Here is a 22203-nt window from a genome sequence, read left to right on the forward strand (position 1 = left end):
AGCTATGTACTGGTTACGCTGTTGTAGATGATCAGGATGTGGTAGAAGCTGAACCCCTTGGTCCACCTCACTCAGCCCAGGTGGCGGAACTAGTAGCACTAAAGAGAGCGTGTGAACTGGCAGAGGGTAAATCAGCCAATATATATACTGACTCTAGGTACGCCTTCGTGGTAGTGCACGATTTTGGGGCCCTTTGGCGTCTTAGAAACTTTACGACAGCAGCAGGTACACCAGTAGCACATTCACAACACATAAAAGGACTTCTGACAGCGATACAGTTACCCAGAACAGTAGCCGTCATAAAGTGCAAAGCCCATACCTTTGAAGAAGACCCAGTGTCATTGGGCAACAACAGGGCAGACAAAGCTGCTAAATGGGCAGCAGGGCAACCTATGATTGTATAGACCGAGACTATGATGGTTTTTCAGACATTAGACACGCAGAAATTAATTGAAATGCAAGATTTGTGTTCCCTGCAGGAGAAGGCGGTCTGGAAGGTGAAGGGATGTGGTCAAGAGTCCTCAGGACTCTGGTAAGGTAAGGTAAGGTAAGCCTGTAGCTCCCCGAACATACTATCCAAGCCTGGCTGAAGCAGCACACGGCCTGACTCACCTGGGTAAAGAAGGTATGTGCAAACTGGTGAGAGCATACTGGTGTGCTCCCGGATTTTCCTCTCAAGCTGGTAAGAAAGCAATGTCATGTCTTACTTGTTTGAGGAAAAATGTTGGGAAAACTATTCCAACTGAGCCATCCCACATCCCTCCTACAGACGGACCTTTTCAGGTAATACAAATTGACTATATCCAACTACCACCGTGCAGGAATCTAAAGTATGTGTTAGTGTGCATTGATGTGTTTTCCGGTTGGGTAGAAGCATATCCGACAGCCACTAATACTGCTGTGTTCACTGCAAAGAAAATTGTACAAGACTTTGTGTGTAGGTTCGGTATCCCTAGAATCATTGAAAGTGATAGGGGTACCCATTTTACTGGTGATGTCTTCTAAAATATGTGTAAACTCATGGGAATCAGTAGCAGATTTCACACCCCTTACCGACCACAAGCCATTGGTAAGGTGGAGAGAGTAAACGGTACTATCAAGAACAAACTAGGTAAGATAATGGCTGAAACTGGGTTGGCATGGCCTGAGGCTTTGCCGTTGGTCCTCCACAGCATTCGAACCACTCCTAGACCTCCTCTTAATCTGTCCCCCTTTGAGATACTGTTCGGACGACAACCTCATTTGATCGTGAGTCCACAAGACGACTTAAAGTGTAATAATGAAGTGACTGTACAATATCTTATAAGAATGAGTAGACAGCTGAAACAACAAAAACTAAAAATGCTGTCACCTGGTATGCCAGAAACGAACTGTCATGATGTTGAACCTGGAGACTATGTTATGATCCGCAATTTCTTACGTTCAGGTTGTTTAACAGACCGTTGGGAAGGCCCGTACCAAGTGCTGCTGACCAGTACTACATCACTGAAGGTTGCAGAGAGAGACACTTGGGTCCATTCCACCCACTGCAGGAGAGTCCATAATCCGGAGAAAGCGCAAGACAAGACTCAGACCGACGACATAGAGCTGTCACTAGTGAGCCTGTTCCGGGAGACCTAAAGCCTGCAGTTGAGACACCTGAACCAGAGACGTTGCCTCAGAACTATCTTTCCAGCGATGGAGTGGCGGTTTTTGTTTTTCTTTTGTTCCAGAATTTTCCTTGTTTTTACTTTTTCTAGGACATTCTATTTTTGTGAAGGAGGATGGAGGACGGAGGAGAGTTCTGGGAGTGATACGGATAAAATAGAGGCCGAAGAAAAGTTAATAGGATATCCTGAGCAGCCCATTATCAAACTTGGTCCAGGGGTTATGAAAAGGTCTGCTAGCTCAGGAACTCGGAGGCAGTGTGAGGGGCTATTGTCTGATGAGTATTGTATCTGCAAGTTCTGCAACTCCCTAGTTGACGAGAGATGCATCCAACGATGCCAGTCCCCCAGTACTCTGAATATAGGCGGGCATCCTTTGGAGGATTATCACTCCCTGGTGGGTAAGGTGCTAAACCAAACTGAATGTTGGGTGTGCTCTCACGTGCCTCAAGGGCAGCATAACATAGGACTAGTGCCATTCCCGCTAAACATATCCGAAGTACTCGAATTAAGGGGTGGGAGGCCCATAGAAGGGAGGTACAATAACACTAGGTCCCCTAGTCTGACGCTTCGACAATACTCCATAGGCAGATCTTTGCTGTGCCTAAACATATCTCATGCAAAGCGCCTGGAGAATTGGGAGGCTAACCTATCAGATCAGACAATGGCTCGCCACACTCATTTTAGAGAGAGACTCACAAGGTCACTACTAGGCAGGAATGCTGATGGAAGTCACAAGTTAGGGCGTATAACCAAACATAAGAAGGTATCTATTGGAAAAGTCTCTACAGATAAATGTGAAAATATCATTAATGCCGACACGTGTCTAGAGCAGATGGAGACACTAGGCATGGGTAGTTTTATCAAAACTCTGTGTGATATAATTCATGGGCATACTGTTCCTTATGTTCTCCCTGATTATGTGTATTTTGTTTGTGGAAGGAAAGCTTATTCCTGGGTGACTCCGAGTTCCAAGGGCTTGTGTTTCATAGCTAAACTGGTTCCTGAAATCATGACTATTACTCATGAAGAAATGGTAGATATTCACAAGACTACATCACCACCATACATACACACACAGTATGAACACCGTGGCAAGAGAAATATGATTCCTGGTGAGGAACCCATAGCTACAAAATTGATTAGTGAAACTGCTGGTTTCCAAGTTATGGTTGCTCTAGATCTCACCAGGACCGCTCGGGGAACATTAAACTTTAAATATATCCAAGACCTAGCTAAATTAATAGATAATATCACCGAGATGTATGATGACACTTTCAGGTATACTGGAAGGGAGCTACAAGCGTACAAGAAGGAGTTGGTGCAACATAGACTGGTACTAAATTATCTCACCTCTATTACTGGTGGGTACTGTGTGACACTGGCCACCCAGTTCGGTGTCAAATGTTGCACGTACATTACTAATAATACGGAAGACCCTAAAGAGGTTATAGACCGGAAGATGGATGAAATTTTGCAGCTGAAATGGGAATTTCGAAATAGCCATAATTCTTCGTTATATGAGGTCGGGGAAAAGGTGGCAGGTTGGTTCTCATGGTTGAACCCAGCAAAATGGTTCTCCGGTCTGGGGGAGTGGGTACAGGAAATGATTGCGAGTGTAGGTAAGCTCCTTCTCCTTATACTGGGTGTCATCTTAGCAATTGGTTTAGTTGTCAAATGTGTTCCTACTGTGTTGAAGTGTGGAAAACGGTCTCATAAGAGTAACACTGAGAAAGAGACTGAAAGGGTGGTACCAGATACCGAGATCATGGTCTGTGGAGAAGTATTGTACAATCCTGAACTTGAAACGGTGATTGGGTGATAGTTTATTACACTATCAAAGTGTGGAACTGTCGAAGTCAGTAAATTGGATAAAGTCATTTCAAGAAAAGTCTAGCAAACTTGGTTGTCTTTGTCTGAAAAGATGCGTACGGTACGCATCGACGTACAAGGGCACGCTACGGCGTGAAAGGGCGTACGCATCCACTACACGTGGCAGCAACAGTAATTGGTCTTTTACCATACATTCGCACAAACAGGCATACTTATAAAATAGTATACATTAATGGTAGTTGCAACACATAGTCAGTTATGTCGAAATATAGTAGTATTTATATGTTATATCAGAGTTACATGCATATTAGTGAAATACACGGAACGGGTTAAAGGAATAACATCATGAGTGGTATCATAATGAACCTTGTTACATATCCTACTGTTTGGTTCACTCTGCGAGGGAATCGCAGAGTGCATACGCAAGTTATGAATGATAGGGAATTATGAACTACTTAAGACTAAGGAATCCTGGCGGGAAGAGCAGAGCATACCCCCTGCAGAGATGACCCCCTCCTTTGGATTCCTTAGGATGAACCAGCCAATGATTGACGACCCCTTGGACATTCCTGAGACCTGGACCAATAGATGCAAGCCATACCATCTTCATTGTATTACTGTATTTGATTGTGTATATAAGCAGCAGCTTGTGATCCAGAGTGCAGACATCTTGTCCCCAGACTTCAGGATTGAATGACTGCACTGGATCCAGAGCGCCTGCGATAAGTAACGGCTGTATTTACTATTACTTCGCTTGAGCATATTATTCCACTTATTGCGAATAAATCTTTGTGCTTTGGAAACAAATCGAGGTTCGACAATCGTTATTGGTTAGCGACGATACGCACATTAACACTGGTCTCCTACAACAGTAGACAAATCAGCATGGTGATAGAGTACGCCATAATTTTGTATTTGTCACCTGACTGTGAATATAAGAAGAGGATAACATTTGTGCCACACATTTCACCTTATTGTGCATGTTAGTGTGTTTAATTATACAGATTTTTTAATGGTTTCCTTGGTTATATATACATCACCGTACTAACTTACAGATGTAGAGTAAAACAAAATTACTTTTTTAAATAATTTGTGTAACTGCAGTGATTCACATGTGTTCCACAGTTACACAATTGAACATATAAATATGTTGTCAATTCCAATGTATGCTATCTGTTGATTGATGCTAAGCTTATACACAATCAATGGAAATCTTTCTGCATTATTATTATTATTATATTTGACTTATAAGGCGCCACAAAGGGTCCGCAGCGCCGTACATTACATATACAGAAAACAGAACCAAGACACAACATGATACACAAATATATACAAACACAGGTGCATGGGTAAAGCAAATCAGATTATATCTGACAGATAGTGAAAGGGATGGTAGAAATCAGCAGGAAGAAGGCCGAAGCTTAATAAAATGGGTAAAACAGGGCTAGCGAAGCAGGCCAAGAGGTACAGAGGGTGAAGGAACAGTAGAAGGAGCACACAAGGAAAGAGGGCCCTGCTCATGAGAGCTAACAACCTAAAGGGAAGGGGGAGAAACAAAAAAGGGTGGTACTAACTAGGGGAGAGAGCCAGGACAAGAGAGTTAGGAGGACTGATAGACTTGAATAAAGAAATGAGTCTTAAGGGCACGCTTGAAGCCTTTAAGAGTAGATGCTAACCTGATGGAACGTGGAAGATCGTTCCACAGCAGGGGAGCAGCCCGGGCAAAGTCCTGAAGACGAGAGTGAGAGGAGGTGATCAGTGAAGTTGTGAGGCGGCGGTCAGAGGCAGAGCGGAGGGGGCGGGTAGGAGTGTAGGTAGAGATGAGATTGGAGATGTAGGGAGGCATTATGATCGATCGGAGAAAAGATTTAACACAGCACCATCTCTTGTGTGCATAGAAACTCTTATGTTTAATACATATCAGGTTACACATTTTATAGTACCTCTGAAGAACTTGTTGATGTGCAAAAACAGTTGATGTGTCACAGGATCAGTTTCCTGACAAGCCTGCGGTTGTACTTGTTCTAGCCTTATGGTGCAATTTTCCAAGAAGCTTAAAGGTAGCACCATTATTTGTAATCAGCTACTTCTGCAATTGCCTTCTTTATTTCTGCTTCTAACATCCTCTGCAAAACTTCTTACAATTTCTAAAATATATATCTATATATCCCTGAGCATATTAAAATGTGAAGCATTCTTAAAGGTACACTAAATTTCAAATAAAATACATTGTCATTCCCTTCTTTTTATTCAGATGTTTAATCTAGAACCTCTAAACTATACCCTCATTTCTGAGAAACATTCATCAGTGCCATTTTCACACAGATTAAAACTGCTAGTAATATCTACATGTAAAAGCTCACTTCCACCTTTCTCTACTTCACAGAGATAATTATTTTTCTCTACTTTAATAACAGAAACGGATTTTTGAACCCCAGCCAGCTGGAGGTCAGTGTTTTCTCCTGACATGACCGGTACATTATTTACAGTCTTGTCCGTCCATTGATTTGTGCAGTGGCATACCACAGAGTTTAAATGCTTCTAACATCCTCTGCAAAATTTCTTCTTACAATTTCTAAGATATATATCTATATATCCCTAAGCATATTAAAATGTGAAGCATTCTTAAAAGTACACTACATTTCATATAAAATACATTGTCAATGTATTTGAAGAAATTATATCTATGAATATAAAATTCATGTAACGTGTAACATTTACCTCTAAATTATGTAGTCTATGCCATTCATTGTATTAACCAACATATACATTATCTGTTTCAGAGCAAAAACAACAATTGGAATGAGTACTAGTGTACAACAAAGTAAAGACCACAGTCCTGTAAAAAAGAGTTGTATGAAAGATTCAACACGGAAGAATAGCAAAGCACTTGTCCTTTCAAGTCAAAAACATAAAAAGCAAGAAACTGTAAAAGATATCATTGCTTCTTCAGATATTGGCAAAAGAATCGAGGACTCCAGATCAAACCCATCCTCACCCGATCGCCTTGATAACAGAAATAAGTCTGTTTCTTCTTTATATAACAAATCTCTAGAAGTTTCAGTTTCTACAGGCATACATTCTAAGGCTCAAGCACATTCAGATAACACAGGTGTTTGTACTTGCACTGAATCTGTAATTTCCACTAAACCAGATCATCAAAATATCAGTGAACCATCTGATGCACACACTATCAAAATGAAACAAGAATCCTCCATTGAAAATGAGGCATTTTCAATCCAGTCATCAAAAACTGACAATGTTGTTAGTGTGACTGAATGTTCCAGAGGCACTAATGCATCAGAGGAACCAATGAACCTGGATGAAGCAGATCCTGTTACGAAAGACCAAAAAGGAAAACCGGGAAACGGTTCTACTCAGATTGCGCTGCTGCAACCTAAACCTCTCAACTGGAACAGCCAGCTAATGCCACCGATGAGCAGCCCATATCCCCAGTACCCAGGATCTTCTAATCCTTGGCAGTATTCATTGCACTTATGGTATCAAAATGGCAGTAATACAAGTGTAATGTCTCAGGGATATCAGGGAGTGTCTTTTAGTACACAACAGACCAATCCTTACAACCAGTCATCTGCATTTCCTGTGCTCCAGAATTCTTACGCTACAAACCAGCCATATGCCAACGTCACCAATCAGATTCAGACACCGATGTATCCACCATCTGGTCCTTTTGGAGCCACTATTCCGTACAATTACACTGACCATCCCTCTGCTTCAAAACAGAATCCTGTGCCAAGTTCATACAATTACAGTTCCACACCGAATGTGGGGTGGCCATGGAGTAAGTGAACATAAATTGTAAATATCAGTGATTTAATCCTATAAGAGATTTCAAATGTATTATTATCAATTTGGGTTTGTACATGAAACAAGCAATTCCAATATGGGAGAATAGACTTCTGGGTAATGCAAATGACATGGTAGCCATTTAAATAAATTCTTTACCTACCAGGTTGGTGAAAGATAACAGTCTGGCACAGAATATGCACCTCTGGTGTTTTGTTTTTGTAAGCTCAAGATAGGTTTTGTCATTTTATTTTTATAATGCAAAATGTTGCAGAGACAGCCTCAAACAAAAGTAATTAAAATGGAGGTAAATATACTTCAAATCCTTTAAAAATAATAATAATAATAATGCCACCACATTTTCTCCAGCTTTGCATCTAAACCAACATGGTAAGTGGTAGTTTTGTTTAATGAATGTGGAGTTTAGCACCATTTAAGTACAACTAACCTCCATTTGCAGAATACAGGACTGTTATAAAATACCACACAATGAGATGAGTAGGGAGATCTATAAGATACTTTCCCAGCACATTATGTAAAAAAGCCATAAACAAGATAATAGTTCTATGGGTAATTCCATTTACTTAGCATTTCTTTGAGTTAATGCTTTACTCACTGGGTTTTTGGAGCTTGACACAGCATTGTGCCGATACAATAAGGGGGAATTCAGTTCTATGGTATGTGCTGCTGGACATCACCACAACTACAGTAAGAGTTCTCTGCTCATTTTCCTGTGCACCTCTGTGGGGTGCTGGGTATATTGAGCAAAGACATTGGCGCAGAGTACCTTAATGTACCATTCTGGGGCACTCTCTGCAGCATATTACTCAGAATTGAATTCCGTCTAAGTATAACTTAGGAACTATAAGAAATGGCAACACTTTTGAATATTTTTATTGAATTGATATTTGTGTGCATATGCTCTCTGGCACCTGTGTACTGTACCTTCTGTTTAAATAAGTCCCACCTATAATTTGAATATACTGCATGCCATTTTTGTTCCCTGCCTAATACATTCTCTGTGTCATGTATATTGAACATTTTCAAGACTTGTCCATACATGAAAATAGACATTTCATTAATAAAATATGGATTGCTTGAGTTTTTAAGCATGACACAGACTTGTACTGACAATGAATGTCCACCACTGGATTAATCCTTGATAGGATTTCATAGAGAACAATTGGATTTTTTAAACCGTATGAGACCTCCTCACTGAAACCATGATAAAAGCGTTCTTAAATACAGGCTGTCTGTAGATGGATATCTTGTGTTACCACAAACTCGTGTCCTGCTCTAAAAACCCAGTGTTTAAAGCATTGGCTAAAAAGGGCTACTATAAAAGTTCCATTTCTCAGAAGTCTGTTCTCCTGAATAAGAATGACTTACAAGTAACAAAACCTTGAAACAATAAAACTGATGGAAGAGTACAGATACAGGGACTTAATTAAGAAAATAAGATCACTGCACATTGGGAAGTATCAAGGAATTCATCTTCAAGCTAGGTATTACTGCCTTAAAACTGCACTTTCATAATGAATATTGTTTACTAAAATACCCCTTCTCTAGCCAGAGCCTCTGCAGCCATTTAAAATTGGTGAACTAAATTGATTTGCCTATTATGTAATAAAGAAATGACAGTAGCAGCCCCCATGGCTCCAGCAAGGGCAGGGGCCTATTAGTCAAATCTGTTACGTAGGTGGTAATGCAGCTTTAACCTTTCTTTTCTCTGGTCTGTGATGGTCTATCATCCAATGTGCACAAAGTAGTGTTTGCTGTAGAATAGTTACTGTTTTGACTGGTTAAGTTCAAGTGCTGTGTTTCACGTATATTTAACTTTTTTTTTTTTGCAGATTCTTGGTAGTAATCTACTGCAGAAAAAAAGAAAAGAAAATGCCAAGTTATAATCCTCTTCTGATAGTGTGTATTTTACTTGAAACACTAGAGCAGCGGGCCACATGCAGTAGTTTTAAAAGTCTGCCTAAGATGTCTTTTGTTATGCCAAATACATTAGATGATTCACGTGCAAAGTCTGTTCAAAATATGGTTACTGTTTTCTAAGTATTTAGATTTTTTTAAAGTATTTGTATTTAAAGTTGAAATATCATTCCAGTATTTCTTTTTTCAAAACCAACATTGACTAATTTTTATATGTCTTGTAATTTTTGTATACAAGAGGTTTACTCAGGGCACTTTGATAGAAATCTGTCTTCGTTACTATTTAATAAATGTGTTATGTGTAGAAATACATTTTGATCTTTTTGTACTTGTTAGAATAAAAGGTGAACTTATTAATATGACGATTTGGAAGTCATTGCTGTGTTTCTGCTGCTTTGCTCGAGCACTTATTTTGTAAATGTTCCTGCTTTTTGTTTCAGTTGGAAAAATCTGGAGGAAGAGGGATTACTGTTCCCTATGCCAATGCATAGCAGCCATTAACATGGGCACAAACGAATAACTGAGCACTGATAGAGCTGAAAGAAAAAGGAGCAATGACAGAAGTATTTGTCATTGCTGCCCATGTGAATGGTAGCGGTGTACCAGCATAGGAATTGCGACCATATGAAAATTTAAATAAAAAAGCTAAAATGGATAAGCCCTGTGGCAGAAGAAAAAATGTAATGTAGTTACAAAATAATCTCTAGTATTTATAGGACATTAATGGGTGAACTTAATTTGTGTTGGACATGCGTTTTCTGTATTGTTGAATGTAGTTTGAGCATTATCTGTATTAGTAGTTTGAGCATTATTAAAATATTTTAACATCTCGTCTTGTTTTGTTTGCCTCAACTTTGTGTGTAGATATCACTCACATTTTGTATGTGACGTTAGATATGGTCACCATGTAGTCTTTTCCATCAGTATAACAAGTGTCCACAGGAAAGTCACAAAGATGGTTAATCTTCAGCTTTACTGTGCACAGAGGATATTTGGGCCTATTTTATAAATGTGTCTGTTATGTGTGCAGTGTATTTTTGTTTTACTTGTTAGAGCTGAAGGAGATCTTAATAGTATGATGATTTTTTAGATAATTGCTATGTTTTTGCTGCTTTGCTTGAGCCACTTTTTTGGAAATTTCCCTGCTTCAAAGTTTCGCTGCTTCAAAGTTTCCCTGCTTCAAAGTGCTCAAATTTGTAACACCTGGAGGAAGGGGATTTTTGATCCCTATGCTAATACACAGCTGCCATTACCACGGGCCACACCCACTGACATGTACCATACCCACTTATGAGGTCTTCCCATTTGGGAGTGTTTTCCAAACACTGCCTGTTCGATTACATTGTTTTAATGCAAGTTAAGCACACTGAGGTCAATAGAGTGACCTGCAATGACTTACAATGAATACAAGTAAAAAACTGCATGTAAAATATATTTCTGTTTTTGTTTTTAAATGCAAATCAAATGCTAGTGGCTACCTGGACTTGTGTTAAACTTGACTTCCACCAAATCTCATGCCACATAGCTGAAAACTCTCTTTCAAATTGTTACGAGCCGCGGCGGTGCCCAGCCGCCGCGACTCCCCTGTCTCCGTCCCGGCCGTCGCTATGGCGACTGGGACGTCACTTCCAAGGGGTTAAACAGACGTTGCCATGGCAACGGTAAGAAGCTCTCTTGTCCAGCGCCGCGTCCCGGCATTACAGAGCAGCCGGGCGCGTGCGCAACAGCGGGGCAAGCCTGAAGGCTAATTGGAACAGCTTGTGGGCAATTAGAGAGCTAGGCTCTCATTGGTCTGCTTCAGTATGTAGGGCAATGAGGCCTGCTGCCTCATTGCCGGTTATAGCGTTCTGTCCTCAGTTCTGCTGCCTGCTTGTGCTATCCATTTTGGTTTCTGCTACCTTGGATTTGACTACCCGTGTTTTGACCCCTGCTTGTTATTGGACCTGTGACCCTTCTCTTCTGACCTTGACCTTTTTCCTGGAATTCGGATTTTGCTTCTCTGCCTGTGAGTTTGACCCTTCGCTTGCCCTTGGATATTGCATCTGTGCCTGTGACCTTTTGACCTAGGATTCTTCTTATACTACAGTCCACCAATCACTCCTCTCCTGGGAACTCCTTTAAGTCAGTATACGTTACTCGACCCTCGGTCGGCCCGCAGCCCAGTCTGTCCCCACCACTAGGGGCTCCAGCGAACACCTGGCCTTCTGAGTAGTTCCCGAGTTTCACTGTACTGACTTGGGAGTTCCTAACACAAATATATGGTTAGTTAGGCTTAAGTGCTGTATGGATTCCCCAGAATGGTTTAATTGTGTACTTGAAGACATCTCATGGTTTTCATTACAGTATTAATACCGCAATGTATATCAAAAGGTAAGATGTTTTTAATCTTGCTGGATTGCAAATGATAAATACATTTCTTTTACCAATCCATATTTTTATTGCAAGCTCAAGTGATCAAATAGATTTTTTTAAAAGACAACATTATTAGTCCACAGACAGCATTAACCTTTACATCAGTGGGGTATTTTATACCATTATGACCAACCATGTTTTACAATTTTACAATTTGTTGTTGAATTTTTTTTTCGATTTAACCAACTATTGGTCATTGACAAATTTTAAATAGCGGTTTCTCAGCACAAAACCAGCTTTGAAGCCAGTGAGTAAATAGATTTGTGACTGGGCACATAGGTTAAAATGGATCCTTTTGTGAAGGAGAAACAGTTTGCACAGGCAGAGTGGAGGTGTTGGGCAGAGTGAAGACATTCCTAGCAAAGTCACCAATGCGCCTTGTTTTACAGAGCAGTGCAGAAGGAAGAGTACGCATTTTTTTGGGGAGGGCTCATAAAAATGTAATTTTAATGAAAAGGTTGTAAAACCGTAGGAGATTGTATTTGTTTTATTCTTTTGCACAGTGTGCCTGTAGTATTTATATAGATTGGGTAATGGGCGCAATAAGGGATAGGAATTTCGGGCACAAATAAGGGGATGATTCCTACTGATAATATTTATAACACTAAAAAGTATGCATTTCAAAATGTATATATAAACGAGATTCCTAATGGATCACATGTAGCGTTATAACATTTCTTATCATGACATAAATAAAACATGGGATATTGCTTTTTTAGTATCATGCAGTATATTGCAAACTATGTGCAACTTATCTGATTAACAGATCTGTGTCAGTCCAAAATTTCTTTGATCTTCATATGTTAATCAAAATTAAATGCTGTGCGATTCAAACTGCTTCCATTCCCATCAGAGCTTGTGATGTAAAGTGTGCTCATATGTTCGATCATAGGGAGAAGGGAAGAGCAGAAAAACATATGATGGTGTAGTACGTTTTAAAACGATTTCTTAAAAACATTAAAATCAGAACTCACATTGTATGTGAAGTAACGTTCCTCAAAAGGTATCTTTTAGAGTCCTTTCGTTGTCCCTCTACATGCTCCTCCAGATAGCGACAAAAGCGTTCACAGGAGCCAGCCGTGCTGGTTGTGTGTGCGAGCATCCAGGGAATCCCGTGATGTCAAGCCCAACGCATTTCGTCACTCACTGTGACTTCATCAAGGGGTGTGACTACATTGTAAAGTCTGTCTTTTTATAGTACTCGATATCAGTCCAATTTTCAAAACATGTTTCATATTAATCACATCTTTGTTTTACAGGTTATTTACTCAAAGGCATGTATTATATGATGTTTCTCCGTTTATATATTAATACATTCGCATATTAAGATGGTCTTGCGGAAACAATCTTCTTTATATTTTACATGATGTAGATCCTAAATACGCAGATTTTTGATCTATAAATGAATCTATACATGATAATATTTGTGCATTTGACTTAGCAGTATACAATTGCATAATCAGCGAGAGAATAGATATATTTGTTGAATATCTCTATTTTATAATCATTCTGATTAGAAAAATATTTTCAAACTATAGGAAATCTTAAAATGTTATCTATAAAAATGAAGAAAATTCAATATCTATATTTAAACCAAAAGGAACAAGTGTCTTCATATTAAAAATCCATTTGGACTCCTCACAATTAAGTCTTTTATCATAATCCCCTCCCCTCCAATCTTTTGTGAGATGTTTAATTGCCATAAATTTTAATCCTGTTGGATCCCTGTTATGAATGTCTTTGAAGTGATTTGATAAACTGGGTTTCAAGACCTACCTTAATATTTCTAATATGCTCGGCTACTCTAGTTTTTAATTTTCTCGATGTGCGTCCTACATATTGGAGTCCACATGGACAGGTGATCATGTATACCACTCCTTTGGATTCACAAGACATAGTCTCTTTTATCTTATATTTCATTTTGGTGGTATATGATGTGAACTCTTGAATGGGGGTCTTCTTGTCTAACTTTGATGTTTTGCAAGGTAGACATGACTTGCAATAATGAAATTTTGGTTTACTTATTTCTTTTGTTAGCCAATTGTCTTGAGAAGATTTTATACGAGGTAAATGACTTTGTACCAGTTTTTGCTTAATGCTTGGTGTCTTCCTAAACACAATTTGTGGATGTGTGGGAAGTATTGTTGAAAGTATGTCATCTTTCAACAATAAATGCCAGTGTTTGTTGAGGATCTTTCTTATCTTGGGTGCAGCACTTGAATATTGAGTAATAAAAGATAGATTATATGAATTATTTTCAGTTTTCTTTTTTTCTTTATATGTAAGTAATTCCTCTCCATTGGTTTCGCTCATTTTTCCTATGGCCTGATCTATAGTATCCAAACTTCTGTCTCCAAATATTGCTTTGATCTTTGAATGTCTCCATTTTTGAACAATTTCTTCTAAGACGGGTAAACTGTCCTAGGGGAATATTTCGTAGCCAATTTGGATGGTGATTACTAGTTGTTGTAATGTAACTGTTTGAATCCACTGTTTTAAAGTGTGTACTGGTCTCTATGGCATTATTGATGATCTTAATTTCCAGATCAAGGAAAATTGCATGATCTCTACTGGTGACTGTTGTGAACTGTAAATTGCGATTATTCAGATTCATGCTGTTGGTGAATTGTATTAGAGATTCTTCATCACCTTTCCAGACGAATATAATATCGTCTATGAACCTCCTCCATAGGACCAGGTTCGCGCCCAGTACCGGATCTGCCCAAATGGCATCCTCTTCCCATCTACTCATAAATAGATTGGCGTAACTGGGCACAAACCTGGTTCCTATGGCTGTTCCTTTTATCTGCAAGTAATGACATTCTTCAAACCAAAAATGGTTGTGTGTAAGGATGAACCAAATTCCCTCCAAAATGAAATCTATCTGTTCTTTTCGTAGCTCTCCCTCTTTCTTTAGAAAGAACCTTACACTATCAGTTCCTTGTTTGTGATCTATGCAGGTGTAAAGTGCTCTAACATCACTTGTGACAATGTAGTAGTCACTTTCCCACACTACATCATTTAAAATATTGAGTATATCGGTGGTATCCTTTATGTAAGACTTTTGTTTTTTGACAATGTCTTGCAGATAAAAATCTATGTATTCAGAGAGGGATGATGTCAGTGAATTTATTCCAGAAATTATAGGGAGTCCCGGAGGACATATAGGGTCTTTATGTATTTTTGGTAAATAATAGAATAATGGCAATTTTGGGTGTAAATTCATTATATATTTTTTCTCTTCATTTGAAAGAATTCCTTTACTGAATCCTGTTTGAATGATACTTTCTAGTTCCTTTTTATACTCCTGTATTGGATTGGTTTTAAGTCTCTTATATGTTGTAGTGTCATTGATCAAATTTAGGGATTCCTTGATATAGTCATCTTTGTTTAAAATGACAATACCTCCTCCCTTGTCAGCGGGTTTTATTACAATTGATGTGTTGTTTGCCAAATCGTTTAAAGACTTTTTCTCTTTTAGAGTTAAATTGCATCTCCTCTTATTACTATCGTTTTTTAATTTTATAATGTCTTCCTCAACCGATTTTTGGAATGTGGTTAGATAATTCCCTTTTATGAATGTCGGATAAAATGTAGATGATGTTTTTAGCCCTGTGTGTTTAAACTCAGACCCTATCTCTTTTGGTGTATATGAAATGGATCCTCTAAGGAAGATTTTTTTGATGGTGAGCTTTCGTATATACTTATGTATATCGATATATGTGGAAAATTTATCCACATTGTTGGATGAAGAGAATTTTAAGCCTTTTTGGAGGAGGGTGAGAACGTGTGTGTTAAGTTCTAAAGAGCTAAGATTGTAAATTCCCTTTGTTAAATCCTTTACTCTTTCTGTATCCTGGGATTTTTTATGTTTTTTCCTAGTTCTCCCTCCTCTTTTTCCTCTTCTAATGAGGTGTCCCTCCTTCTTTTTAGTATTGATACTTGTTCCGGTGAGGTGTTTAGTATTCTGCTCATTTCTAAAAAATGTTGTGTTGTGGGGGGAGTATTAAGGTGATCTTCTAATACAGTAATGGCTTCATCTTCCTGTGTGTTGTTCAATATAACATGTACAATTTTATCTTCCTTTTCTAAATTTGAGAGAGTTTCACTTTCCAATTGTGCAATATTTGCCTGTTCCAAAATAATCAAATCGTGTTCTACCAGTATTTGTTCCATATCTAAACATCCTCTCTCAAAAGATTGCTTGGCTATTTGGGAGTATACTTCCATCTCTACTTCCTCTCTCATCAGTCCTTTAGTTTGATGACCCACTAATGAATCCTCTTCATGTATCAGTTTCATATATTCCTGGTATGTCATCTCTAGTTTCTCATATATCTTTTTCCCTTCTATATTTGGAATACCGTAAGTATATTATTTAATGTCTTAATTGATCTAATACCATTCTTATGTTCATATTTATCCCTTCTAATTTTCTTTGTCTTTCTAACAACAATGTCCGCTTCTAATTTCTTGAGTCTATTGACAGCTATATCCTCTAATTTCCTAAAATCCGCATTTTCTTTAAAATGGTCAAGATCCTTGGCAACATTGCTGATTTTTAAACTTAACTCCTCTAATTGGGATTCTCTTTTTTCAATGCGTAAATCAATGAGCTGAAATGAACAGTGATCTAAGATGTTATACCACTTATTCATGAATGGATCGTCATCTAGACTATGTGTCGGGTTTTTTTAGGATCCTAAGACCTCTAGGGATAATATGTTTGTCTTTATAGACTTTCAATGTAGTGCTATCCCACCAAAACTTAGCCTCTTTCGTTAGCATTTTCACTAAATGCAGAAATGTGTCGCAAAAATTGCTTTCTGCTACTTCTTGCGTCTCCTCAACGATGTTAAATACATTTTTACTGCTAATGCATGTCTCTTTGATCTTAAATTGGAAATGGTGTCCGACATATTGACAAACAAAACAAAGGAAATAGACAAACTTGGGTGCTGCTCCTTTTAACCGATTATCAGGTGGAAAACGTAGCTTAAAAATTAAAACCTTTCACTGGTTTTCACCATGTGTAGGTTTGATTCGGTGAGCGCTCCCTGGCTGTCTGTAACAGGGGAAGGAGTATTGGAGCTGCTACCACTAATTACACAGATTGAGGATTACCTGACACTCCTCGTTTAACAATAGAAAATATATAGATTGTGTAATGGGCGCAATAAGGGATAGGAATTTTGGGCACAAAACAAAAGAGGCTAAGTTTTGGTGGGATAGCACTACATTGAAAGTCTATAAAGACAAAACATATCCCTAGAAGTCTTAGGATCCTAAAAATACAGACACATAGTCTAGATGACGATCCATTCATGAATAAGTGGTATAACATCTTAGATCACTGTTCATTTCAGCTCATTGATTTACTCATTGAAAAAAGAGAATCCCAATTAGAGGAGTTAAGTTTAAAAATCAGCAATGTTGCCAAGGATCTTGACCGTTTTAAAGAAAATGCGGATTTTAGGAAATTAGAGGATATAGCTGTCAATAGACTCAAGAAATTAGAAGCGGACATTGTTGTTAGAAAGACAAAGAAAATTAGAAGGGATAAATATGAACATAAGAATGGTATTCGATCAATTAAGACATTAAATAATATACTTATTCCAAATATAGAAGGGAAAAAGATATATGAGAAACTAGAGATGACATACCAGGAATATATGAAACTGATACATGAAGGGGATTCATTAGTGGGTCATCAAACTAAAGGACTGATGAGAGAGGAAGTAGAGATGGAAGTATACTCCCAAATAGCCAAGCAATCTTTTGAGAGAGGATGTTTAGATATGGAACAAATACTGGTAGAACAGGATTTGATTATTTTGGAACAGGCAAATATTGCACAATTGGAAAGTGAAACTCTCTCAAATTTAGAAAAGGAAGATAAAATTGTACATGTTATATTGAACAACACACAGGAAGATGAAGCCATTACTGTATTAGAAGATCACCTTAATACTCCCCCCACAACACAACATTTTTTAGAAATGAGCAGAATACTAAACACCTCACCGGAACAAGTATCAATATTAAAAAGAAGGAGGGACACCTCATTAGAAGAGGAAAAAGAGGAGGGAGAACTAGGAAAAAACGTAAAAAATCCCAGGATACAGAAAGAGTAAAGGATTTAACAAAGGGAATTTACAATCTTGGCTCTTTAGAACTTAACACACACGATCTCACCCTCCTCCAAAAAGGCTTAAAATTCTCTCCATCCAACAATGTGGATAAATTTTCCACATATATCGATATACATAAGTATATACGAAAGCTCACCATCAAAAAATTCTTCCTTAGAGGATCCATTTCATATACACCAAAAGAGATAGGGTCTGAGTTTAAACACACAGGGCTAAAAACATCATCTACATTTTATCCGACATTCATAAAAGGGAATTATCTGACCACATTCCAAAAATCGGTTGAGGAAGACATTATAAAATTAAAAAACGATAGTAATAAGAGGAGATGCAATTTAACTCTAAAAGAGAAAAAGTCTTTAAACGATTTGGCAAACAACACATCAATTGTAATAAAACCTGCTGACAAGGGAGGAGGTATTGTCATTTTAAACAAAGATGACTATATCAAGGAATCCCTAAATTTGATCAATGACACTACAACATATGAGACTTAAAACCAATCCAATACAGGAGTATAAAAAGGAACTAGAAAGTATCATTCAAACAGGATTCAGTAAAGGAATTCTTTCAAATGAAGAGAAAAAATATATAATGAATTTACACCCAAAATTGCCATTATTCTATTATTTACCAAAAATACATAAAGACCCTATATGTCCTCCGGGACGCCCTATAAATTCTGGAATAAATTCACTGACATCATCCCTCTCTGAATACATAGATTTTTATCTGCAAGACATTGTCAAAAAACAAAAGTCTTACATAAAGGATACCACCAATATACTCAATATTTTAAATGATGTAGTGTGGGAAAGTGACTACTACATTGTCACAAGTGATGTTAAAGCACTTTACACCTGCATAGATCACAAACAAGGAACTGATAGTGTAAGGTTCTTTCTAGAGAAAGAGGGAGAGCTACGAAAAGAACAGATAGATTTCATTTTGGAGGGAATTTGGTTCATCCTTACACACAACCATTTTTGGTTTGAAGAATGTCATTACATGCAGATAAAAGGAACAGCCATAGGAACCAGGTTCGCGCCCAGTTATGCCAATCTATTTATGAGTAGATGGGAAGAGGATGCCATTTGGGCAGATCCGGTACTGGGCGCGAACCTGCTCCTATGGAGGAGGTTCATAGATGATATTATATTCGTCTGGAAAGGTGATGAAGAATCTCTAATACAATTCACCAACAGCATGAATCTGAATAATCGCAATTTACAGTTCACAACAGTTACCAGTAGAGATCATGCAATATTTCTTGATCTGGAAATTAAGATGATCAATAATGCCATAGAGACCAGTACACACTTTAAAACAGTGGATTCAAACAGTTACAATGCAACTACTAGTAATCACCATCCAAATTGGCTACGAAATATTCCCCTAGGACAGTTTACCCGTCTTAGAAGAAATTGTTTAAAAATGGAGACATTCAAAGATCAAAGCAATATTTTGAGGCAGAAGTTTGAAGAGAAAGGATATCAATTGGATACTATAGATCAGGCCATAGGAAAAATGAGCGAAACCAATAGGGAGGAGTTACTTACATATAAAGAAAAAAAGAAAACTGAAAATAATTCATGTAATCTATCTTTTATTACTCAATATTCAAGTGCTGCACCCAAGATAAGAAAGATCCTCAACAAACACTGGCATTTATTGTTGAAAGATGACATACTTTCAACAATACTTCCCACACATCCACAAATTGTGTTTAGGAAGGCACCAAGCATTAAGCAAAAACTGGTACAAAGTCATTTACCTCGTATAAAATCTTCTCAAGACAATTGGCTAACAAAAGAAATAAGTAAACCAAAATTTCATTTTTGCAAGTCATGTCTACCTTGCAAAACATCAAAGTTAGACAAGAAGACCCCCATTCAAGAGTTCACATCATATACCACCAAAATGAAATATAAGATAAAAGAGACTATGTCTTGTGACTCCAAAGGAGTGGTATACATGATCACCTGTCCATGTGGACTCCAATATGTAGGGCGCACATCGAGAAAATTAAAAACTAGAGTAGCCGAGCATATTAGAAATATTAAGGTAGGTCTTGAAACCCATAGTTTATCAAATCACTTCAAAGACATTCATAACAGGGATCCAACAGGATTAAAATTTATGGCAATTAAACATCTCACAAAAGATTGGAGGGGAGGGGATTATGATAAAAGACTTAATTGTGAGGAGTCCAAATGGATTTTTAATATGAAGACACTTGTTCCTTTTGGTTTAAATATAGATTTTGAATTTTCTTCATTTTTATAGATAACATTTTAAGATTTCCTATAGTTTGAAAATATTTTTCTAATCAGAATGATTATAAAATAGAGATATTCAACAAATATATCTATTCTCTCGCTGATTATGCAATTGTATACTGCTAAGTCAAATGCACAAATATTATCATGTATAGATTCATTTATAGATCAAAAATCTGCGTATTTAGGATCTACATCATGTAAAATGTAAAGAAGATTGTTTCCGCAAGAACATCTTAATATGCGAATGTATTAATATATAAACGGAGAAACATCATATAATACATGCCTTTGAGTAAATAACCTGGAGGAGGAGCATGTAGAGGGACAACGAAAGGACTCTAAAAGATACCTTTTGAGGAACGTTACTTCACATACAATGTAAGTTCTGATTTTAATGTTTTTAATAAATCGTTTTAAAACGTACTACATCATCATATGTTTTTCTGCTCTTCCCTTCTCCCTATGATCGAACATATGAGCACACTTTACATCACAAGCTCTGATGGGAATGGAAGCAGTTTGAATCGCACAGCATTTAATTTTTAATTAACATATGAAGATCAAAGAAATTTTGGACTGACACAGATCTGTTAATCAGATAAGTTGCACATAGTTTGCAATATACTGCATGATACTAAAAAAGCAATATCACATGTTTTATTTATGTCATGATAAGAAATGTTATAACGCTACATGTGATCCATTAGGAATCTCGTTTATATATACATTTTGAAATGCATACTTTTTAGTGTTATAAATATTATCAGTAGGAATCATCCCCTTATTTGTGCCCAAAATTCCTATCCCTTATTGCGCCCATTACACAATCTATATATTTTCTATTGTTAAACGAGGAGTGTCAGGTAATCCTCAATCTGTGTAATTAGTGGCAGCAGCTCCGATACTCCTTCCCCTATCTGTTACAGACAGCCAGGGAGCGCTCACCGAATCAAACCTACACATGGTGAAAACCAGTGAAAGGTTTTAATTTTTTAATGCCTGTAGTATTTGTATGCCTCTCTACACATCAAGGCTAACTTTTAATTTGCAGAGTCTGTTTTGTTGGAACAATGAACAGTCTATTTGACAGACCAGGATGGTCCTAAATGGATAGGAGGTTAGACTTTCATGTGAAATTTACAGTTGCACAATGCATCTGCACATCATCATATTTTACTTGTGGCTCCAGAGAGCAAAAAAGAGGTGTGCATCTTAAAGTGCACTGGGACCATAGACTTAAATCTTAGAACTTACATTGTGGTCAGGAAGGACATAAAGTGAGAAAAAGTTTAAAATATGCAATCCATCATCTGAAGGGAACATACAATATAAAGGCTAAAGAGTGTTACGAGCCGCAGCGGCTGCGGGCACCACCGCGACTAGTATTCTCCTGACCCCGGTGTCCTGGCCGTCTTCTTAACGACCGGGACGTCACTTTCGGTTTCCGGGCCGACCGTTGCTAGGGCAACGGCTGGATCACCAATATGTTAGATCGCCGTGTCCCGGCAACACAGGGCAGCCAGGCGCGCCCACTTTTATTACTATCAAGCCTGTGGGCTAAGCAGGCATAATTACAATCATTTAGCAGCGCCTGGGGGGCTGATGATGTCAAGCTTGCCCTTAATCTGATTGGCTGCATTTAGTATTTAAGGCAGGGAGTGCTTAGGCTCCCTGCCGGTTATAGCATTTAATTCCCTGTGGATTGCTGACCTGCTGTGTGCTGAGTTGCTGACTCCTGATTGATCTACTGTTTTTACCTTGGCTTGTTTTTTACCTACTTGAACTCTGATTGCACTGACCTCTGCTTCTTGTTTGGATATTCCTGCTTGCTGCCAGCCCTGACCTATTGGCCTGTCCTTGACTGCTCTGCTTGCTTTGGACCCCTGACCTCGGCTTACGTCTGACCATCCAGTACCATCTGTGTTGCCTCCTCCGGCCCTGCCATTGGAGTTTTTGTTAATAAACTTACACTACAGTAGAGTTAAGACCTTGGTGCATCTGAGTACCTGAGAGCACATCAAGCTCTACGGGAAAGGCGGCTGCTATATGCGAAGACCTCTACCGCTAGTTCTGTAAGTTTATTACGAGACCGGCAGCCTAGCATTATAACCGGCCTAAAAATGACAAGGA

At 38.2% G+C, this 22203-nt stretch overlaps 1 protein-coding gene across 2 annotated transcripts in view; it reads left to right on the top strand.

Annotated features, from left to right (window-relative positions):
- The window catches only part of LOC142145880 (uncharacterized), a 110711-nt gene extending 100654 nt beyond the window's left edge, over window positions 1-10057 (top strand). For both annotated transcript variants that reach the window (XM_075204606.1, XM_075204605.1), the window contains 2 exons: window positions 6263-7281; window positions 9140-10057. Coding sequence is in view for 1 of the 2 variants with exons in the window: in XM_075204605.1 (XP_075060706.1) it covers window positions 6263-7281; window positions 9140-9150 (1030 nt within the window). In the remaining variant the exon portion in view is untranslated. The remainder of the gene's footprint in view (window positions 1-6262; window positions 7282-9139) is intronic.
- The last annotated feature ends 12146 nt before the right edge of the window (window positions 10058-22203 follow it).

This window comes from Mixophyes fleayi, chromosome 1, assembly GCF_038048845.1.
Source record: "Mixophyes fleayi isolate aMixFle1 chromosome 1, aMixFle1.hap1, whole genome shotgun sequence".
In the NCBI taxonomy this organism is placed as follows: Eukaryota; Metazoa; Chordata; class Amphibia; order Anura; family Limnodynastidae; genus Mixophyes; species Mixophyes fleayi.